Source organism: Branchiostoma lanceolatum, chromosome 10, assembly GCF_035083965.1.
Source record: "Branchiostoma lanceolatum isolate klBraLanc5 chromosome 10, klBraLanc5.hap2, whole genome shotgun sequence".
Taxonomy (NCBI): domain Eukaryota; kingdom Metazoa; phylum Chordata; class Leptocardii; order Amphioxiformes; family Branchiostomatidae; genus Branchiostoma; species Branchiostoma lanceolatum.
The window spans coordinates 13,717,849-13,740,981 of NC_089731.1; the positions used below are offsets into that span (position 1 = coordinate 13,717,849).

The 23,133-nt window shown below is 40.6% G+C and overlaps 1 protein-coding gene across 1 annotated transcript; it reads left to right on the forward strand.

Moving 5' to 3' along the window:
* Positions 1–788: 788 nt before the first annotated feature.
* LOC136442983 (protein amalgam-like) lies at positions 789–14,501 on the forward strand. Its single transcript, XM_066440027.1, has 8 exons — positions 789–1,345; positions 7,076–7,423; positions 9,739–10,044; positions 10,784–11,062; positions 11,679–11,912; positions 12,427–12,492; positions 12,910–13,092; positions 13,868–14,501. The coding sequence occupies exons 1-8, from the start codon at positions 1,267–1,269 to the stop codon at positions 13,927–13,929; spliced, it is 1,557 nt and encodes a 518-aa protein (XP_066296124.1). The 5' UTR covers positions 789–1,266; the 3' UTR covers positions 13,930–14,501.
* Positions 14,502–23,133: the final 8,632 nt, after the last annotated feature.

Sequence of the window (23,133 nt, forward strand, 5' to 3'; positions counted from 1 at the left end):
TTGGCATTCAGAGATTAGACATTGCGTCTTATCCACGACGTCTCTCTATCTTGTATATACCGGGCTTGTTTCCTCAATTTTACGAGCCGTTTAAATATTCAAAGCGGCCCACATTGCCGACAGCTAATAGACCCTTTCCCGTTCCTATTTGCCTATCGATGCCGTATTTTATGACACCCTACGAGCCCGAAGTTTGTCATTAGTTCTACGGCGCACTGTCGACAAATAATACTGCCATAAAAGGATAAGGAGGAGAAACTATCAATAGCAACAAACTATCTTATTCTTCATAATACATTTGTTTTAATTCCTTCTAAATACACACATTATCTAGATTACAGGAATATTGTATTATTGATTTTGTGCCTTAATCTTAGCCATAAACTCTTGTATTCGGAGTCATTAGCAAAATGCACCTGACAAATGATACATTTGATATTCTTTGTTACCTGTACGCGACCGACATACAAATTCCTGTTATCTCCATCATAAAGATCAATTAATAAAGATAAGGAATGCAATTAATTACACTTTCGACGTTCTACCACAACACATTCATTACAATTAGACGAATTAATATTCAACTGTGATAATAAATGAGAAATACATACTTATTTATCACATTCAAGTTCGATTTATTTCCGTGAGATGTCGTTATATATGCTTATCTTTGCCCGCAGGCGCTCAATACGCATCAAGAGGCCTCCATTGACGGGGAAATATAAATAATTTTATCTCGTTATGCATCAGCTATATCTTAAGCTGGTGCCACAAAGGCTTGGCCGGCGCATCATCCTTATGGCATTACGGCGGGTTTAGTTTCACTGAGACTTCACTGTCTGATTGACAAGCGTGCGTGGCTATGGATGAAGTTAAATAGTATCCAATCGATGTTCAACGCGCACGTATACACCGAGCCCAGCTGTCATTTCGCGGTCTTAACGTGCTAATTAATCGGATAATTCGTACGGATGGGGATGACGGATCACCGCTCGGTGGAGAAGTGCCACTGGGCGTTGCCATCTCGACGTGACGGAGCGCTCTTCTCGCGCGCGTAGTTGACTGTGATGGAGTGTCCCAGGATACAAAATGCGCATAAATGCGTATGCTATTAGGTCGTAACGCGTTATTGAATACAACTGGTGGATGGGTAAGGAGCGCAGAAGAAGGTACTTACGCGCTACAGTTTGCTTCATAACGAGGAAGCTTCCGTTGGGGGCTGTTGGTTGCCGAGCTGTTCTCGGGGCTTACCGAGCGGATTCGTGAATGAAAATAACCACGTTCAGAACGATGCATGCCGTTTTGGGTTCAGCGACGCTGCTTACCTGCTTGTTCACGCTACAAGGTAAGTATCAGTTAGCGTCATGTTACTTTACATCACACCAAGCTAACATAGACAGTAGTAGCATTGCCATTGTTGGATTTTCTCGGCCTGCATGTTCTTTTGCTGGCCCAAAATGCATCATTGTCAATCCTTTTGCAAATAGAAGTAAAGCCGTCAAAGGAAAAAAGAGATCGACATGTATCCTTTACAAACAACCTCTTAGATATATAACAGACAATTTGTTGATTGTTCATATGGTCCATGTATGTGTAGAATGGTTTTTGAATTTCACTATGGCAGTGGATAGTATCCCATTTTGAAGCGTGCGGACGGCTGAGAGTGTGACTAATATGTCAAAAGATGCGGGCGAACCTGTCCATTGTTGTGGTCCGTTTCGGTTAGCACGTCAAACGATGTGGTTGGCTAATCTCCTACAACACACACGGTCCTCTTAATTACACAGACAGAACGGTTGAACATTTAACCATCTAAATCCAAAGTAGAATCTGTACTTATAGCAAAATGTGCATAATCTTTGTAGACGACCGCCCAAGCGGCGCTCGTGATAGAGCTGTTATCTCTGACTGAGTACAAATTATGATGTTATAACCAGGCAGGCTGTCGGACCTAGATACGGGCTATTTTATCACGGCATTTTGGCAACATTATACTGGGCGTCGGTATACCTTACAATATTACACTTTCTGCTGTAAATTTTGAGTTAACGATTCCCTGAGCCAGCGTTTCTTCAGGCTTAGATGGGCGCTTTGGTGTTATTGTAGGCGCAATTCCGTTCGGATTATTGATGCCCCTTCTTTGACACATCGGGTGTTAACGCTTCTAAATGGACATTGATGTATTTCCAGGAAGACACTGTCCGGGAATCTAAATAGACCCTAGATCGATTTACCAAATGAACATTTTCCAAACGGACGGCGGAAATTTACAGGTGCAAGGCAGGAAGAAAACAATTTTCCGCGTCTCTCTCTCCCATATTAATAATTCATAAAGAACAGCAAGAGCAGGACCTCCTGTTGACACATCGCCGTGGTGCACACGCTATGAAGAAAGGAAATTCATCTATTAAAACCCCGTAAAGAGCACGTGGGATTTGTTGACAACCTTTAAGGTGCAGTCTCTTTTCAACTTGCTTTATCTGTAGTTGGACAGACCATCCACCGCCCGTAGTCCGAAGCCCACAACCAACAAGCCATAAGCAAGGGGCTTTGAATGAAAGAGGGTTTGTCAACGCTAGGGCTTCAACTGGTTTTCTTGTTAAAAGTGATAAAAGAAACAAAAACATTATCTTGCTTCGGACACGAACAAGAAAAGCCTGGATATAATCGAAAATGCACACGCCTTTAGCAACGCTTTACGAGTGGTGGTTATCAGCAACAGATATCCGTACCGGAGTCCAAAGTAACCCGAGGGGGAAGGATGATGTACAAAGATGTGGTTCGTCGGCTACTTGTAAAGGCAGATCGCTAAAGATTGATGTTTTTTCTGTCCAATCGGAGTTTAGATCCTCGGGGCAAGAAAACATAGCAGGTATAAAGGTACATCAATAAAACGGGTAGGGAGAGCTGATAATCAAAGACCTGTACATGTGTAGTTGAAATATGCAAAAATCAACTTATCTTATATTCAAGATACAATTTTATAGAAATCTTACAATACATAGGTTCAACTTCTTGTCACTTTAAACATTTTTTGCAATTTTAGTGTTTTTTCCCTGTATTTTGTAGAGAGATAATCCATATCGATTCCTGAATGTGTGATGGTTAGGATTCTACACGAGCCTTCAGTTTGAATACCGAATGGCGAAATAAAAAGCCCCGGCATGTTAAACTAAAGGAAGGCACGGGAAGTAATTAGAGTGTATGTTAGATGGGGCAACCGCTTTATTACCGCGCTGTTAACCTAGTTTACACCACATTATCCTAAAAACTATGTCCTGTCATCATGAAATATGCAAGGCAATTCATTGGGCCTGCCTAGATATTGATCCGGTTTGACCAGTCTATTTAAAAGGTTTTATCCGTAGAAATCTATCCTAGATGAAACGACGGTTGTTACGGACTTACCCCTCCCCCTTACAAATCGATTAGCCCATTTCGTTTTGAAAGGATGCTTTACGAGGATACGGGCTGATGGATTTTTTTCCCTGGAATTTTTCATCTCGTCCAATCATTGGGCAATCGGATACTCTAGACGGGCCAAAATGACTTAGTAAATACTGTTAAGGAAGGGAAACGAGAGGTAGAATGGTGATAAGAGCAACTGTATTCAAAAGCGATGTTTCCTGGAATTGAGGTAAACATCATAGTTTCTTCCTGGAAGACTTCATCTCGTGCAATAATTAAGCAATCGATCGGGTACTCGAGACGGGCAAAAATGACATAGTAAATACTGTTAAGGAATTGAAACGGGAGAAGGGATTGTGATAAGATAAACTTAAAAGCGATGTTTCCTACAATTGAGTTTTTCCCGGAAGATTTCATCTCGTGCAATCATTGGAAAATCGGGTACTCGAGACGGGCCCAAATGACTTACTAAATTCTGTTAAGGAATTGAAACGGGAGGTAGAATTGTGATAAGAGAAACCGTTTCTAAAAGCGATGTTTCCTGCAATTTAGTTTTTTCCCGGAAGATTTCAGCTCGTGCAATCATTGGAAAATCGGGTTCTTTAAGACGGCCCAAATGACTTACTAAATACTGTTAAGGAATGGAAACGAGCTAGAAATGCTGACAAGAGGAACAGTATCTAAAAGCGATGTTCCTGGAATTGAGATATACACCTGCTTTTCCAGGAAGATGTGATAGACTCCGGAGTTAGCATATCGACAGAACAGATGGTAGACTATACATCAACAGCAGACAAACTTTAAGACATGAAATCTCCCGCCGTCACGACGCGACGTAACGTAACCTGTCTGGGCCCTCCTGCTGGGAATACAACTAATGCTTCTGAAATTAAAACATCCATTAAGTGCAACAAACAACTAATGGTTTTGAAAAACCACAACTGACAATCGGGGTTACACCTCCACTTTCCACTAGCGGCTGCGATCGCTGGCCGAAAGGTTTTAAAGATCGCCGCAAAAAAATTCATAGAAAGACTTTTGTTACGTTTTGTGTGTCTTGTCTTTTAAGACATACTTTTACATCTTGCATCATTATCTAGATAATGAAATCAAGGGTCACACAAATCAAATTTTGGTCGCCGTGTGGTTGCTCGGCGACCGCCATAAGTAGAAAGGGAGCCTAGCTGATTGTGTCAAAGACCTAGACAGAGTATGTAGTATGGTAACATTTATGGCTCATATTTATTGCACCTGGCTCTTAATTCGCTTGCTGTACATATTTCTCCCTCGGTGAATGTTTTGTGTCGGAACCTTTGTTAAAGACATTCAAGCAGAATATCAGCAATTAAGTATTCACGCCCCTGTCTCCCTTAAGACCACGTGAAATATCAAGGCTGGCGACTCGGCAATTAAAAAGCAATCATTTCAAAATTGCGATTTCCATGGTTTTATACAGCAATAATTTGCTGATTTCCTTGTAATGACGAATATACGATGAAATCTGCATGTCAAAAATACGGTCAATTTTATACTGTAAATCAGCCCAACTGCACAGCGATGTTTTCTGAGAGAAAGAGAGAGAGAGAGAGAGAGAGAGAAAGAAATGGAGAAAGAGAGAGAAAGAGAGAGAGAGAGAGAGAGAGAGAGAGAGACGTTTCACGCTTTTGTTTTTGCAGAGGATCCATCTTGTCACCTCCATTCTATATGATCAATGACGGTACTCCTCGAGCAATTTCGGCGGTAAATCGCATTAATTTATAATGGGATGCAACAGCAACGACTCTTCGTAATGAGACACGTGCTCGGAAAACTAAATACACCGCAATAATTAATTAAGTACATCTACACTTAATATTAAATCTCCAACAATCTAAAATTTCTACCAGCTCATCACGATTTAAGATTGTATAGATGGCTTTAAGAGAAATAATACCAGAAGTTCCAGCGGTTCCATTTTGGGGTAGCAAACTAGTGCAGAAAATCGAATATCTCCACGCCAGATGGTATGGCTGATAAAAGCCCCATTATACAGCAATAGCCAGGTTAATTACCAGCGGCGTGTAATTTTCCTGGTCCCTGAATCAAAGAACGAGATAATTGTGCCCATAAAGCTATTTCCCAGCGTTTCCCCGTGCAGAAATGCATGATAATTGCTTAGCGTTGCGAATCGTCTTTGGTTATTAGATGCGGTTGATTGTTCCCATTGTTTTCAAGCACCCTCGTTGATTTTCGTAATTTTCGCCTGGGAATTTACGCACGTGCCGTGTTTCAAATTTTTACAAGCCACTGTTGAACGTTGGGGATTAACCGCCACTATCTTCAAATATGACTTGAATTGGTATTGAGAATACATGAATAACTGTAATAAGAATCGGTGTTTTGATATTTTACCTGTCTACTTTGTTTTAAGATGCAATGCCTCTTAGGAATAGGCCATTAATTACGTAGCCTTCGAAAACAAATCAGTATTTTGCTGCATGAATAACATCCAATCTGCACACGGCAAGATAGATCGCTTGACGCTAGTTAGTATTCCACGGGTACCCAGGGAAAAAATGTGTTTGATGTGCAATCTTTGACCTAAATATGAATCCACATACGGCTCTCTCGCAAAAATGTGCAGGTACAGAATATATCCAATCACGATAATAGACAGCCATGGGGAGAACTTCGCACTTTGTACAAATTTATGTGCCCTTAACGCACGACAAGGTAATCATCACTGGCGCCACGCCACCGGGAACCGCTTCCGACCACTATTTAGTCTATGAGTTGGCTTCCTCTTTAGGGGTTGTCATCACTGCGATGTACACAGGAGGAAAGATGACGGATAGCTATGGCTTGGGAGAAGAGGGAAAATCGATTTGAGGCTAATCTATGGCGATGATGGGGTTACCTACACGATGAAGAAGCATCCATCTCATTCGGTGTATCTCTCAGAAGCGGTCGTAGGGGTCAGCGGGACGAGATGGATTGTCAAACGCAATATTCAAACATAACACAGAGTGTCCGCCTCAAGTTAATATTGAAGAGGATGAAAATTACTTTTTACTATCGCTTAGATTGAAAGGTTTAATGCTGCCATGACCTTTCCGAGAATCAATACCGTCTATAGACCTCGTTGATGTATTAAGGTTGCCCTCTATGTGCATATTCAGGGAGGGGGTAGCTGCTGTAGATAATGGGAGAGTGACCATGAAGGAATGAGGAATATCATTACGAGTTTACGATGTTTACTCACAAAGAACAAAATACTTTATTACAAATAACCATAATCGTTTGCTCAACTTGGTTTGTAATGTGTAAGAACAGCAACGATTTGTGCTGAATGTTGGAATGATGTTCGTGATTTTATTATAATGTTTAACTCCACAGAAGGGAAACATCTTGTTTTTGCTTCGTTTCTTCCTCTACTAAACAAATAAGGCAAATGGCATGTACCAGACGGCTGTCACCATAGCTACTTGTGAAGTAGCAGACACCCTGTGGCGTTCCATTACATTATGTAACAAGTGGTAGGACAGAGCTGAAGGGGCTGGTCACCATATATGAATGTTTTTGGGTAAGAATAAACAAAGCAGCTTGTTAAGCATTACCATGTATTAGTGAACAGTATGTATTGCCAAGTTCTAATGTGCTTTGCGTGCATGGTGTAATTCTTTTTTAGTGGCTCATGCACAGACGGGACTACAACTGACTCTACCGGCCAAAGTCAACGCCATAGCCGGTGAAGATGTTGTTATCCCGGCGACTTACACCACAACCAGGCAGCTCAACCTCATAGAGTGGATCAAACGAGACAGCGTCGATCAGAAGGCAACCCAAGTCTACACCTTCAACCCATTGTTAGGGAACTCTAAGTCTTACGGACAGTTTGCTGGTAGGGCGCGTATCGAGGATCAAGCATCTTTACGGATCATGAGGGCTACTTCTACCGACGCTGGCAGATACTTCCTGAAGATCATGACGGATGATCTGGTCACTGAAGAGGCGATCACTGAGCTCGTGGTGTTAGGTGAGTCCATAGTTATAAGAAGGCTTCTGGGGGAAGCTTTAGAATCTATTGAGCGGCGTAATGATTCGACTTATTCTTGGGCTTATCTAGTTATGTCTTGTCAAGGAAAAAGAAAACGTTTGAAAGTAAGCGAAAAGTGGCGATGTGTTACTCTCCAAGCAGAGGTTGTTGGTAAAGATTGTGATGTTTTTATCATATGCCCCGTTTTATGTGCAAACTCCCCGGCTTCAACAACATATGATAAGAAAGTCACAAGTTTCCCCAACCACTTCTGCTTGGACAGTGGCAATTTGTCACATTATCATTGTAGTTTACTGGCCTTTGCTACATGGCCCGAGAGAGATGGTTAACACAACACTACACGACCGCAAGAGGAGTGATTTTCATTCGGATAGTCAAAAACAGTCAGTGACATTTATTATAAACATGTCTAAGCTTTCGGAGGGAGGGAAATTCCTCATTCTGTCCTTTTCTACCACTCAGAAATGCATACAAAGAGAATAAACATGCAGCCAGTATTGATATTCACCATTCCCACATTTGTCTTACAACTTACAACAATCTCCTGACATTATCTCTATACATAAAATAGGGGCATTTGTGACATATTTCAAGTACAGACCATTCTAACAGGACGTATGAAGGTCAATGGCGAATTTCTAGTGCCCTTTTCGTTTTAATTGCGCCCCAGTCAATCAATTGCCTTGTTGGACCAGCTGAATACAGATCAGGAGACAAGAGTAGTGAATAGCCTACATCAACTCTAATGTCTAATTTGACTGTCACCAGCACACGCATATTTACCTCACCATTTTTCCAGAAACTGACAGCAAGATTCATCTTCCATTCGTACAGATCTTTATCTCGCCGTAGCCTTGGGCTTGCACAACACGATTCAATTCTTCATTACAGCTGTCACATAGCCCTGTACGAATGCATGCCCGTAAGGGTATGTTACTTATAGCACTAATCATCAAGATAGTCACATACGTTGGGAATTTTTGACGTTCTTCTATCCTTTAAATATCCTACCAATAAGCGATATTGCTAGTGGCTTTCTCTCGCATTTCCCACATAAATATTCCACCCATCATGTCATTGCCTACCGTAAACTTATCCTCAAGCCAATTTCATCAGTGAATGAATCTAGATGATGTTAAATCCTATGTTGCCTAAAAACCTAATTTTGCGCCATGTACACCCGAGGGTGAGCTGATTTTTATTAACTGTTCCTGTTGAGTTGGAATATGGATTTTAGACTAAGACGCGTTTATCTCTTGAAAGACGTGACCTTTTCGGAAAATTGAACACGGTGCGAGGAGAAGATAAATCACAGCCCGGGTTCTCAACCGCCTTCAGGCATGATAGCACTCTCGGGATCCGGCGCTTTCTATCTAATATGCTGTTCATTACCCAGTAGAAAATCCCATTCTTAAACATTAGATACAGTCAAAGTGTGGCAAAAAATTGAATAGTCATTTCAACGTTATGAAAGCACTGTTAATGCTCTTCCGTGTTTCCTTAGAGGATCAACGTTACCCAAGATGACATGTTCAACCTAAAGCAAGGGATGCTGTTGCTCTGGCAGCCTTACCAGTAGAAAATCCCAGTCTTAAACATTAGATACAGTCAAAGTGTGGCAAAAAATTGAATCGTCACTTCAACGTTATGCGAGCATGCTGCTGATGTTGTTCAAATTTTCGTGTTTTCTTAGAGGATCAGCGTTCCCCAAGATGACAGGTTTAATGTAAAGCAAGAGATACTGTTGCTCCGGTGGCGTTACCCAGTAGAAATCCCATTCTTATACATTAGATATAGTCAAAGTATGGTGAAAATTGAATCGTCATTTCAACGTTATGCAAGCAATGTTGATGTCCTTTTTTTTGCTTTAAATTGCTCCGTGTTTCTTAGAGGATCAGTGTTACCCAAGATGACAGGTTTAACGTAAAGCTAGGGATGCTGTCGCTCCGCTTACTTCCCAGTAGAAAATCCCAGTCTTAAACATTAGACACAGTCAACGTATGGCACAAAATATATCGTCAATTCACCGCTGTGCATGCAAACATTGTTGATGCTCTTTTTCCATGTTCTTTTTTTTAACTTATCAGCATTATCAAATATGACAGTTTCAATGGAAATTTAAGGAATCCGATGTACTATAATTCTCTCTTGAGTGTACATTATGTCTTATAAGTTGACATAATCATTTTTCGTAAAGCCAAGCCAAGAGAAGAGACACGTTTATATTTACAAATATTGCTAGATCTGTTCGCTGGTGAATATCTATAACAAGCTATTTGTCTTCTTGTCATCAGTCCCACCGGAAGTAAAGGTGAGTCCTCCAGGTTCACTTGTCGTCACATCCGGTAAAAGCGTCACTTTCAAGTGTACCGTCTACAACGGCAGGCCCAACAACATCACGTCCCTGTGGTGGGAGAAGGACAACATGCCGATAGAGCATCTGAGGCTTGACGGGATGAAGTACTCGGGTGGGACGACGAAGATGCCGTCTCTGGTCGTGCGGTTTGTGGACAGGATGGATGCGGGAAGGTACACGTGTAAGGTCCGGCACCCGGCTTCTTCACGCCCCATCAAAGCCAGCTTGACTCTGAAAGTTTTATGTAGGTATTTATATTAACCAATCACGTAAAGCGAGTATCTCACTGGACTTGCAGCACGTTTGCGACCAAGCGTTTCACGGAGCGCTCAACGAATTTCATCGATAAAAGCGAATCTGTTTACGCTTTGTGTGTTTTGTTTTCTTTTTAGTCATAGTTGTAGATTTTTTGCAAATCATGCCCATTATAAAGTCAAGGGTAACACAAATCTAATTTAGATCGCAGCGAGCTGTCGCCAACGTGCCACATTACAGTCAGATACCCGCTTTAGATATGTATGTTTTCACTCGATACACATCAAACCCATCCATATTACATTCTATGACTGATGTTGCGACAATGACAACGTGTACATTTGACCAACTAAGCGTATCGGAATCAAATTGACATATTAATGGTGTTGTTTTTGCATGCTCACGTCGCGTATGAAAACAGAAGTGAGGAGATAGAGTACAGGTCTTAAAAAAAATAAAAATAAAAAAACATCACTTGACCAAAATCAAATTTATAGAAAATCTTTTACGATCTTTTTACTGTTTAGAATATAGCCACTCCAGTGCTTTTCCGGTCTTATAAATCAAGTATTTGAATACGTCTTAAACTACACCATCGTCATATGAGCCACATTTAGCATGTAAGGATGACAAATATAGTTGCGGTATTCTCGTTTATTCCCTATCATGGTGATGTATTGTCTTATTAGATGAACACAATCGATCGAAGGTATCTTTAATCTAACCAGATCCGCCCAGTGTGACGCGTATCTCCGAGTCCCTGATTGCCACAGCGGATGACATGCTCACACTAGAGTGCATCGCCGACGGCTACCCCCACCCTAACGTCACGTGGACCAGGGATGGTGTCCGACTACCCTGCAAGCCACAGAACCTACCACACAATCTACGGGCCTGTTCTCAGATCTTCGAAGTCCTGAGGATGAACGACACGGGATCATATAAGTGTTCAGCTACAAATGGAATCGGTGATGGGGACACCAAGGCCTTATTTGTGACAGTCAGACGTAAGTTCGTGGTCGAATATTTCATCAGTAAAGCTAAGTTGTTATCAGTCAGTGTGACACATTCATAACAACCTGGAGGCAGAACAGGAGGTCATGAGTAGCATATAATTTCGTATAGCAGATTGGTATTTGGAGATATTTGCATTTTAATTGGGAAACAAAAGACACTTTAAACCACACAAAAAGGCTAAGACATCTCACTTTGCACAATATTATGGAGTCACATCTAAGTGTCAATTTCTAAGTTATGAACATCGTCAGCATTAAATCATATCCATTTATACAACAGCGAAATAGATTTTACCTTCGCCAACAAGAGAATGCTTTTGCAGCGGGTGTTTTTGTGTGCTTGAACAGTACTACTCAAGAAACTATGGATGTATTGTCATGAAATTTGGTATTTGGTTAGGTATTGTCCTACTGTATCAAAGAAATGATTAGCTTTTGGGCCCCCTGGTATTTGTTCTTTGGATTGCAGCAGAATTACCGATTTTGATATCTAGTTAACCTTTAGCACACTGAAGTAGCCATATGGCACCAAATTAACTATAAGTTACAGACTTGAGCAGCGGGAAGAAGGTTAAAGTTTCAATTTTCCTTGTTAAATTTCCATCAGCACCTACGAAAGGGTTGGACATGTTCACAATCGCCATCGCTACCGGAGTGTTGGTGGGCTGTCTGTGGCTGGGTCTGTGTCTGGTGCTTCTAGGCTGCTACATCAGGAAGAGACAACACGAGAAGGAGAGGAACAAGTTTGCCTTCTACTACAATCTCATCGGCAGGGGGGAGGGCGCCATTGAAGACAAGACGGCAGCTGCAGCATCCACAACAGATGGTCCCAAACCACCAGGTACGGTATTGTATGCAAAGTTCTGCCAAAATGTAAAATTTGCTATCTAATGTTATTCAATGATACTTTTTCGAAATATTGAATGAAGACTACAAAGATATGAAATGATACATTTTTACTTACCAGCCAAAATTCATATGGAATTTTATATCGAAATAGAAACTAGTTTCTTGAATTTTAAATTATTTCTTCGCTATTTTCATTTCTTTAACAACGTATAGAATATCAGATAGGCTTAAGGAAAAGCAAACTGCAAAAGCGCCGTGAAACTAGGGCACTTCATGCCTATGATAGCCGGGATACTTACAGTTATGTTTAACGTTTGTTATATTTGAATTTCTGTTGATATCGGTGCCACACTTATACAAAGAAGTTATTATCCATTGTCGGCTATAACTGTTAAATCAGTTTAATGAAACAGGATACCTAACAGTGCGTACCAAAATCAATGGTGTACACATACATATATGACAGTTGTCAAACATGTAACCTATCTCTTATATTTTCACCGCAGACAAACCGAAGATGTCTCCGTTGAATACAGGGATAGGGACCCTTCGAAAAAACAAGAAGGGCCAAGGTAAGTTAACAAAATCTTTCTATTACTCTTTACTAATGTTTACCTCCGTTAAAACGAAGGTATTGTAATCAGCTGTTGTGTTCATTTGTTTGTATGCTTGTTTTTTGTTTGTCTATTTGTTGTGTGAATATTGCAGAGTGGCAGCCTGGCAGGATGTAAGGTAGAAAGGGTGTAATAAGATACATGGAGAATTGGAAGTCTGTTTTAACTTCGGCCCAACGTTGCAGGCAAGCAGGATGTGATTACGTGCCAGTGGATCGAAGACTCATGGCTATACGTACAGTTATGTAATCAGGTCTTTAGGGGTACCCATTCAGAGCTGGTCACAATGGGTTTTTTTTGCGATGGATTTTATTCAATCTATATGATTTTTGAATACTTTGAATTGTAAATACACTATGTCATACTCGTCCACAGACAGACGATTCGCCAGGGTGCTGTACCCGTACTCCCCGACAGACGAGAACGAGCTGCAGCTGGACATCGATGACGTCATCGAGGTGCTGGAGGGAGAAAATGGCGGCTGGTGCCTGGGGTACCTGAAGGGAAGGATAGGCCTGTTCCCTTCAAATTATGCCGTGTTCCTTCCTACTACAGAGGGTAAGGTTTCTTTCGTTTGTTTAACTCTACAAGGCACACTGACTGCAGCTGACTGAATCTACATAGTCATAAAAAAAGCATAACAATGATAAATGTCAAACAATTCCTTAGGTTTTCTTTTATAAAATTTCATCTTGTCTGTTAACTATGACTACACATTGAGTGATCAACTAAACATACTTATGATGTTACCTCTATCAATATAAATCTTCCGGGTTACGTTAATCCATCACTTTGAAAAACAGTTGGTTTGAGATATCTCTAGGGCAGCATCCTCAGATATGCACAGTTTAGACGTATACATTAGTGCATTATACTGAAGGATGTTGTATTGGAGATCTGTTTTGAGGTATATTTTCCGGTTGGCGGAATCATGTACCCTGGTTGAATTATGTTAGTAGATGTTCCATACTTACAATACGGAATGGATTCGTGAATCAGACATGCACACAGCGACATATACCAAACCATTCTTCTTCTTCTTCTTCTTCTTTTTGAATTCTGTTTGTTTCCTTTCATTAAATCGTACCAGAAAACATTAAAGTAATACAAGAAATCATTGTATCGCCGCCTGCCGGATGTTATTCTGAGTGCTATATTCCTTGTTATTTCCACTACTTTATTAAATCCCCTCAACATCTGTGTGGAGTGTCTCCTGATAACCTCGGCGCACCGTGTAACGTCTTCTACAGACTGAAAGACTCCGCCTTAATCCCGTCTCGCTTTCAGATGCATTCTTTCTTGATACTAATGATGCTTTCCTTTGTTTTTGCAGCCAAAAAGGCGGTGGCGGCACAGCTTACAAACATTGAAGGGAAGGGCAAGCTGAGCATCTAACATGCCGTGGTTAGCCCCCCTCCCCCTTTCCACTAGACGGCGATTGCCGGACGACCATCATTGGATTTGTGTGACCCTTGATTTTATATTTGTATGATGCATATATGTTTGAAATGTATAATTATAAGGAGAAAATAATCATTCTTTGTCTATGAAATTTGCGGAGCGATCTGTCAAATATTGGATCTTTTAGCGGTCGCTCAGAGGTTGCAACATCTAGTGGAAAGGAAGTGTAAAATAGGACGAGAAGCTCCCTCGCGATGACGTCATCATTCCTACAGCAAAGACGTACGATGATCACCCGACCAACATTACACAGGATGGAACGGGAGAGTCGTTCTGTAAACACCCGTCGTAAATGTGTAATAAAGTTGTCATGTTCTATTGTTTGGAGTACTAACGGCAAATAAGCCACGTACATTAAGAACTACTTATTCAGGAAAATATACAGTAAAATGGGGCTGTTCAGGTCCTAATGTTGAGACACCCGGCAGCGATATCTGCTGAAAAATGTTCACTGTTCCCACTTCTATATCAAACTAAGACGCTCATAATGCAGTGCCACATCCACGTACGGATTTTTATCTTTTCTCGCGCCATAAAAAGAAATTCCAGGCATAAATCTAAAACTAACATAGCAATATGAGACGGCGTGATAATATCATGAGGGTTTTTATTATATACTTACTATGACGAACGACTGAGAGAAGAAACGTTAGTCTTGTATATATGCGGGAACATATAAAATACATCATTGTGGCAGAAAATTGAAGATAAGTCGTCTTGTTCTTCGGGTAGTTTCGTAACACGTGTACTTGCAGTTGTAAATATGTCGCCTCCCTTTTTCTAGTTCAACTTGCCAAGAAAACCTGTGATGATACGAGTTTTTAACGAGACGTTACGTATTGAAAATGACTTGTGACTGTACAATAGCACTGTTGTTGTTCTATAAAAAAGAACTGTTGCGATCTTTTGTAACCCGTGCACTGTTAAGCGAGTTGATTAATAAATGACATGGCATCTCAACATGTTACAAACTAATTTACAAACTATGCTGTATATTGTAAGCATTCTGTCTACCAAGTGTGAACAGTAAAGTTTCTTTTCTAACTTCATTTTCCTCTCATAACTGTGTAGAAAACTTTATCATTCAGCGGGCGAACTTCAGTACATTCGCTGCCTATTTAGCTGACGAAAGTCCCAATCGTTGATGAAATGACCTCCGGGGCTGACAAATTGCTATGGATTTTCAAATCTAATATTCTACGCAGTCTGAATAGACCTATGGGTGCAGAAATGTACTGCCATTCGGAGGAAGTGTCGCCCTGAATCCCAAAGTACGCAAATGTCAAACCGGCTCTTGGCAACGCCGGTAGACTTGAAAGGTTTCGGGAGGGAGAAGTCGAGTCAAAGAGACACTTATTGAAGTGTTGTGAATACACAAGAGGCAGAGAGTGCACGTGGTAACACGTTTTCGCACGAATGACTCTGACCTTTGTAAACCCAGGAGAGACATAGTCCTTGGCGGGTTCCATATGGCACGCACTGAGATAAGAAGAGAGGGGATATATCATCTTCACGTGTCCCGGGTTCACTGAAAAAAAAACTGGGACACAGAAGCTTATTTGTATGTCAGAAGAGGTACAAGATAGCACCGAACGACTTTTGTAGGTTACGGACTGAGGCACATATAGGTTACCGTCGCTAGCATATTTTGAACCAGGGAAAGTGCAGGTGTCATAATAACTAATGCATGTTTTGATGTATTATGCATAAGTGTCATGTAAGGGATCAACACAATGTCATGTTTTCTAAGTGGTAGACTACCATTATTGAAACCTATGCGGAAATCCTAATTGTTTCTGAATACGTAATATGTGCTTGCGACAAGAAATGGATCATTCTATTTTCGGCATGACAATGACAATGACAAGCGAGTCCTTGTCACGAACATTGAGAGGAGCTCAGAATCGTACTGAGAACATGTTAATTTAATCATATGGATGAAATCCTCTGGGACCCCAGAACTGATGCGAGCGTTCGAATAAGAAAAAAGGTTGGCAAAGTTTTCTTCGTGGTCAGGAAGGGTAAACAAAAGTCAAAACTAGACACACAGAGTATGGTATACCGAAATATAGGTTCTTCATTTTTGTTCTTTCAAAACTTCTATTTTGCCTTTGGAATTGACTTAAGCAATCTACGACATTAGTATCCTTTTTCCGAATCATTTTTTGCAATATACAGCATGTGTTTGCTCATTTTGCAGCTGCTTTGTACTATGCGCGAGCGTAAATATGATCCGTATAATAAAATCAACATGGCCTTAGTAAAATCGACCCGTCCAGGTGTCACAAATATTGATCTAGTAAATGTGTAATCTCACTACAAACTCGTATAGTTAGGCAACTGGTGTAAAAGTATAGCTAAAATGGCTCAGTGATACTTTCCGTTTCTCTTCAACGAGGATTTCTATCATTCTTAAAGGACGACAATAACTTTACATTAATGATTACATGTAGTTTCGCATCCTGCAAACTTTCCTTATGTACTTATCGTGTGCGATCAGCAACACTTCTTTGCTGCTTGTCCAAAAATGACACCCAGCGATTTCAGTCGGAACTACGTGCACTACATTTAGAGATTTCTTCAATGTCACAAGTGGTAAGTGCGACAACTCTAAGTGGTCTAGAAGCGCCGACTAGCTTTTCAAAATATCATTGCAGCAATGATTACTGCTGTTGATAGCCAAATAACTTAACACGTGGCGGTCGTCTATACATTTGAAGCCATTTATAAACCTTGGTGATACAGAACATTGATAAGACGTAGATCCGTTTGTTTCAAATATCCCAAATTATGGCCAATTTAGCCTTTTTTAAATGAACTCGCTCAGTGCAAGGTCATAGGGGGCTACTCATCTAATCACTGAACTCGTTATTCCTGTAGTAGCATCTCTTCACCCTAGGTCAGAAACATCAATGCTCGAGACAAGCATGACTTCACTGACCCATTAGGAGAAGCAGGGGTTACGAAGGCCTCTCGGGAAATTCCCTATATCATTTAGGCCGGAATGTTTTGATCCACTCACATCGAGTCATGTCCCTACTTTTTTTCGAATGATGTGGTGGGTTCATTTACGTGCTCAAGGTGTGACTCTCATCAAACACGGGACCTCTATGTAACGTCCGCTATCCGAGGGCCGTCCCTAACCAAAGCTAGGTACTCATTTACACCTGAGCGATGTAAGGACATTTGTGTTAAGCTGTTTAGATATGAACACTTCTGATTAAGAATTAGAGTTTTTCAGATATACAAAAGAAACGATGACGATTTCAAGCCTTTCATAACACAAGCTGACTTTGTATTTTATCAATACTATGGAATCAGACTGATTCAGTGGATACCAGTTCACTGAATATTTGTTTCTTTGAGCAAGATGAATTCCAATAGTGTTTATGGAGAAAATTGTCAATTTGAGTGTAATGGTTTCGGTAAATTTAACCCCGGTGACTTCAAAAAACGTGGTCAAAGACGTAACACGATGTTGGACCTATCTGTAAAAAAAAAAATAGAGATCCTTCCAGGCCTAGGTGTGAGTGGATAAAATTCATTCCGGCTAAATGGGTAGGGGAATTTAAGAAGCGGCCTTCGTAACCTCTGCTTCTCCCAATGGGACAAATAGTCGAGCTTGCCTAAGCTTGATGTTTTTGTCATCACTTAGGGAGAAGAGATGCTGCTTTCATTACCGTTAGTTCAGTGCCCAGAAGTAGTCTCTTTGGCCTTGAATTGCATGAGCATAGTCGTTAGAAGAAAAAAAAAATTACCGTCTAAGTCATTCAACCCGTCTTGTCATCGATAACATATCACAAACATCGATGAATTCATAGTCATTTTGCAAGTTCAAAATATCCTGAAAAAATCATTTCTGTTGCTATTTTACTTTGATTTGGTTTATTGGTACGGTGCTGCTCTTGATAACCTTCAATCACAGATCCTCAGTGGTTGTGTGCACATGTCAGTACGGGCGGTTTTCTGCACTGGTAACCGTTAACGTTATTTCTTCTGACTACCATGGCCTAAACAAGATGCAAGTGTATCATTTTGGGGGTTAAATGTTGCACAATGGCGATACGCTATCAGAAACAAGAGATTTTCTTAAATCATTGTTGGCGCTGTTGGGGGGGGGGGGATAAGATTACCCTTCTGTATTGCACAGAGGAGGGTTATATCAGGGGAATGAATTTCCACGGTAGGGCGTAACAAATTGCCACGGTAGGGCGTTTAGAGCAGTCGTATCCTACCCAGGTTTGCTGTGCAGGATCACAAGTAGCCCTCATGCGGTATATTCATGTATTGCACGTATTTAGTGCCTAAGCGGATCTCTCTGACACGACACGTAACGTAACATGACCTATTTACGTGCGAGAGCAGTTAACGTCCAGTTTGGGTCATGTCCACATGTCGTGGTGTATTATGCCAAAGCCTGTTCTCATGAGCAACAAAGAACGTCATAAGTATGATCCTTAGCCATCTCTCTCTTTTGTACAAAACATTGAAAAAGGTTTACGTCCAGAGACATAACAGAAAAAACTCCTGAACCAGTAACAACAAGTTGCATGGAAGCGCCGTGCATGACGTATTTCATATGTAATTCGACACCGCGTACTTTATCATGCTTTTCTAGCTTACACGATAGCTAGTATCTTTTAAACGTAGCTGACGTTAAACCTTTCTTTGACATTCAGACTATCCATGGTGATTGGATGTTTGAAACTCTTGCCAGTTTTAGGAAGGTTTGATACAACCTACGACCCCCGTTCATGCGTTTATCACGTGAACGCCACGTGTTGCTGATGTCGGGGAGATTCACAACACAAACATTGTTTTCTTCCATCGCGTCAGGCAAGTGGAGGGACAAACATAGTGACTTTACTGTCATTTGTCTGTAGACTGCTTTCGACAGTTACTGTGCATTTTTTTTCTGGTCTATGTTCTTCAAGCATAGCGCTAGAAGGGAAAATACTGAGGTGGACGATAATGGGTAAGCCTGGCTCAATTCTACATCATATACCCAAGTATAGATATATGCTCGCACGGCGTTGAAACAGGCGGAGAAAAACTTACAGACCAAGCATTTTCTTTTTAGAAGAGATTATATTTCTGCCCATTGGTTTAACATTTGACTCTGTCCGCGCGGTTCTAAGATAAACTAGAGTTCCACGAACACATTACCTTCGCCAAATAATCAAGACTTATTGTGGAGAGTGATTAATATTTACATGCTTATCACCCCCTTCAAACTTGATCATACACCATACCCTTTGAAAGTTATGATGGTTGGGGGTGGGGTGGGAGAGAGAGAATGAGTCCAGTCTAGATAGGGATAAAAATCATTTGGTGGTACAGGACTAGTATATGTGTATAGTGTGCTGATATATGTTATAACTGGTCATCAAAAAGAAATTGAAAGTTATAGTTAAATGGTACAGTGAATATATATGAATAGAATAAATCTTTATTCCATATCATACATATTTTGCAAGACATAGTACATGTTACTTTTCCATACGGTGCTAGGTAATACCTAGCAGTGGTGCAGTTTTGGTGCAGTGTACTCTCTGAGCAGAAGAGTGGGTCCGGCTGGTTATTCACATGTTTTTATGTGTTTTGTAAGGCTTTCTATTTTGTTCCCTTTTCGTTATGTCTCAAACCGTGTGTTGGACAAAAATGCCGAAACTGAACACTTTAAAAACCAACGGACCCACACATCTGCTTGAATTGGAGTGAGACTGCCCCATTTGTTTATTTATGTACCCCATCTGTTTATTTATACTTCTAGGCAAGGCCTTCTGCTGGCCTGTTTCGGGAACACTGTCACAAGCCCCATTATGGAATATAATGGATTTACAATTATCCTTACTAATTATGCAGATTAGCTCCTGTTTTCTATAATTAGACATCGATTGTGTTAAGTCCATCTGAGCTCTCTACATACAAAACTTCACGACAATCTCTTCACCCCTTCTCAAGTAATACGTGTTCGAATGTCTAAAGAAAAACACCCACTGCAGTTCTAAACAAGCCGATAGGGGGCCCAAACTTACAGAACTTACTTCTTGTGGCATGAACTATCTACCACACAAATATCACGACCATAGCACTTTCAGACAATATGCCACTAAATTTTGAAGCTCCGCTGCAGTACCTTAGGTACCCGCTAGAAGGCCCATTATCGAAGTTGATCTTCCTTTCCGTAAACCGTGCCCATCCACTAAATATCATACAGATCCATCAACAGCTTCTTGAGTTATGTTGTCCACAACGAAATACACATCCACACAAAGCCCGCTGCAGTACCGACGGAAAATGCCAGAACCATATTTGAACTTGACCTCCGTTTCTACAACATCTACACACCTGCAAAAAATCAAGAAAATCCATCAACGTTTCCGTCACTTTTTTTGCCTACATACAAACGCACAATAATTAAAAGTCGACTGCAGTACTGTTGAAAAACGCAAGGTAAACCATTTTTGAACTTGACCTTCCTTTGCACAACCCCTACACACCTACCAAAAATCATAAAGATTCATCAAAGGTTTCTTGAGTTATGCTCTTGACATACATACAGACCCACCAAACAGCTGGCTCAACCGAAAACATAATCTACCCCGAGTACTATAGTACTCGGCGAAGATAATCACGCTTTGAATAAATCGGACGTTAAATGGTCATGTTACGTTACCCCATATGGTGGTCGGGGTAAACTGACGGTCTAAAGCGATTTTTGACGCTGCGGAGGAGCGTTTTCGATTTTGAAAAAAAAGGACAATTTTCTATCCTCCGGAGATGGTCAACATGACGAGAAAGTACCAAATGGGAAAATATGTCATGTTGTAGCCTTGATAGTACTTGTAGAAGAGACACTACTGAGATAGACATGTATTCTCCGAGCAGAGGTTTCGATCGGGGTGTGGGGGGTTGTACTAGTGGCCGGGAATTAAAACGTTAAAAATCCCGGAACTACTGCCCCCCCCCCCCCCACCCCGATCGAAACCTCTTCTTGGAGAATAGTAGACATAATTGTAGCAGTAAAAGGGAAACAAGTACGATAGTTGTAAAAAAAAAGGCACAATGTGGTAGCCATGAGTGTAGTTGCCAACTTGGTAAGTGATACCAGTCTACCACACTAGTGTCCCTTTGTGCACTTCTTGACTACAGGGATAAAAGACTTGTTGGCTGTGATACCATGTTTTGTCGTTTCAACGTTTATGGCCTCTTTTTTCTTACAATTTAGCCATCCTCTTTTTCTCCCTCTTTTTTCGCCCTCGCGCTTTAAAGTTGGTCGCTGCAGAAAATGTCATCCGTAGAATGTACTTGCTGTGGCCCTAATTATTTCCTCAATTATTAGTCATATTCATCCACATGAATGTGATTATTACTCACCTGATCTTGGCATTAATCGGCAAATATAGTCATGTTCCAATACAAAAACTTAAACCTTCATAACAAAGGGTATCGATTTTTCATGGATATGCAGAAGCAGATGCTTTCTACGTTATATAAAACAACGGCTCGATTCAGTTTCCGTCCTGATAGATCTGCAGCGACACCTTGCGGAATTTACAACGAAAGCATGCCGCCAACATATGGATGTCAGATTGTTTTCTACGTGAGTCGAAATTGCCATGCATGCTTTGCTACGCAACGAGCGTGTAATACAGCTGCATTAACTAATGAATAACAATATCCAATATCTAGTGATAGATGACTAAACATGCAATGTTGTCATATGGCAGTTAACAATATACCGGCCTGTTGCGACAAGAGCAATATCAAAATACTGGCATAATTGTAAAGATCAGTTTGTGAAATATAAGACTGCAAAGATGTTTTATAAACCATGTCAATACTGATAACGGCAAATTATATGAAATCTTTACAGGTAAATTTGAGATGAATTACAGAGCATTGGGAAAGTAAATATTTACAGTAATATTTATCTCTAACCATTAGAACGTGTATAACATCGTTGCAACATGATCGTTTCACTATCATTATATCAAGTTTGTTTTTGTCACTTTGCTATTTGGGTAATCAAAATATTTAAAGTTATGATGACAATGGGGAAACATTCCTCAACTATGCAAGTAGCCGTGGTATCTTACGACCACATAAGACAGGAACATTTTGAACTCTGGAGATATGTCCATTTTTAAATTTAGAGCTGCACTAGAACATCCATTTCGTTAGGTGGCGTTCTTTGATTGTGTCTCCTACGTATACTATTAAATGCAGTGTACCGTTATTTTCACCTCAATACATCTGAAGTTGCTTTCATGTATCTTATGTATTATAAATATAGAGAGACAGGCATATCCTAAGGAAATGATTTTAGTCGTCAAACAACATCAAGGACATCTAGAACTTGATATCATATCTCCAATCTACATATGGCGTTTAAAATCTATCAAAACCTTTTTATGTTGGGCTATCATGTTTCACACCCCTGATAGCGTTAACGAATCAACGTCAGAAGTATGGATTCACAACGATTTCTAATAACAATAATGTACCATAAGGCCTACGTACATGTTTTTAAACCTCAACATTGTTTGTCCTATCAACTTTTGCAGCTAACATGATGATATTGACCCTATTTTTGCTCAATCAGTCAATATTCCCCTGCTTATACAGTGGTATGTATTTTGTTTGACATAAATGAATGAATTTCGTAATGAAATTAAGTGATGTGCCGGATTTTCCTAGCCGTACGCTCCATTTCTCTTACGCTAACAGACGTTTTCATTACGTATCCCATTTAAGTTGTCATGTTGAAGCTCTACAGGCTCCACTGAGTACGATTTAGGGCACAGATAATTGAGTGAATAATTGCACAGGTTGTGGTGAGACCCTGAACGACTAGAATCAGCAACACTGAAAAACCCAGGACTGATCAATCCATGTCTTCATTTTATGGAGCTCTCCTATTGGTTGCCGAGTGATTAGATTAATTCAGAGATACACAATAGACCCAATCGATTGGACCTGCATGTCTGTTGGTTCGAATGAAAGAGGGAATATTAAACTTCCGGGTAAAGGCAGTTCGGTATGTCTGTCATTATTGATGCCCTAATGAAGTATGCAAAGGTCTTTTACGTGGAATGCTTTTCAAGGGAGTCCCATCTAAAAACACACAGAGAT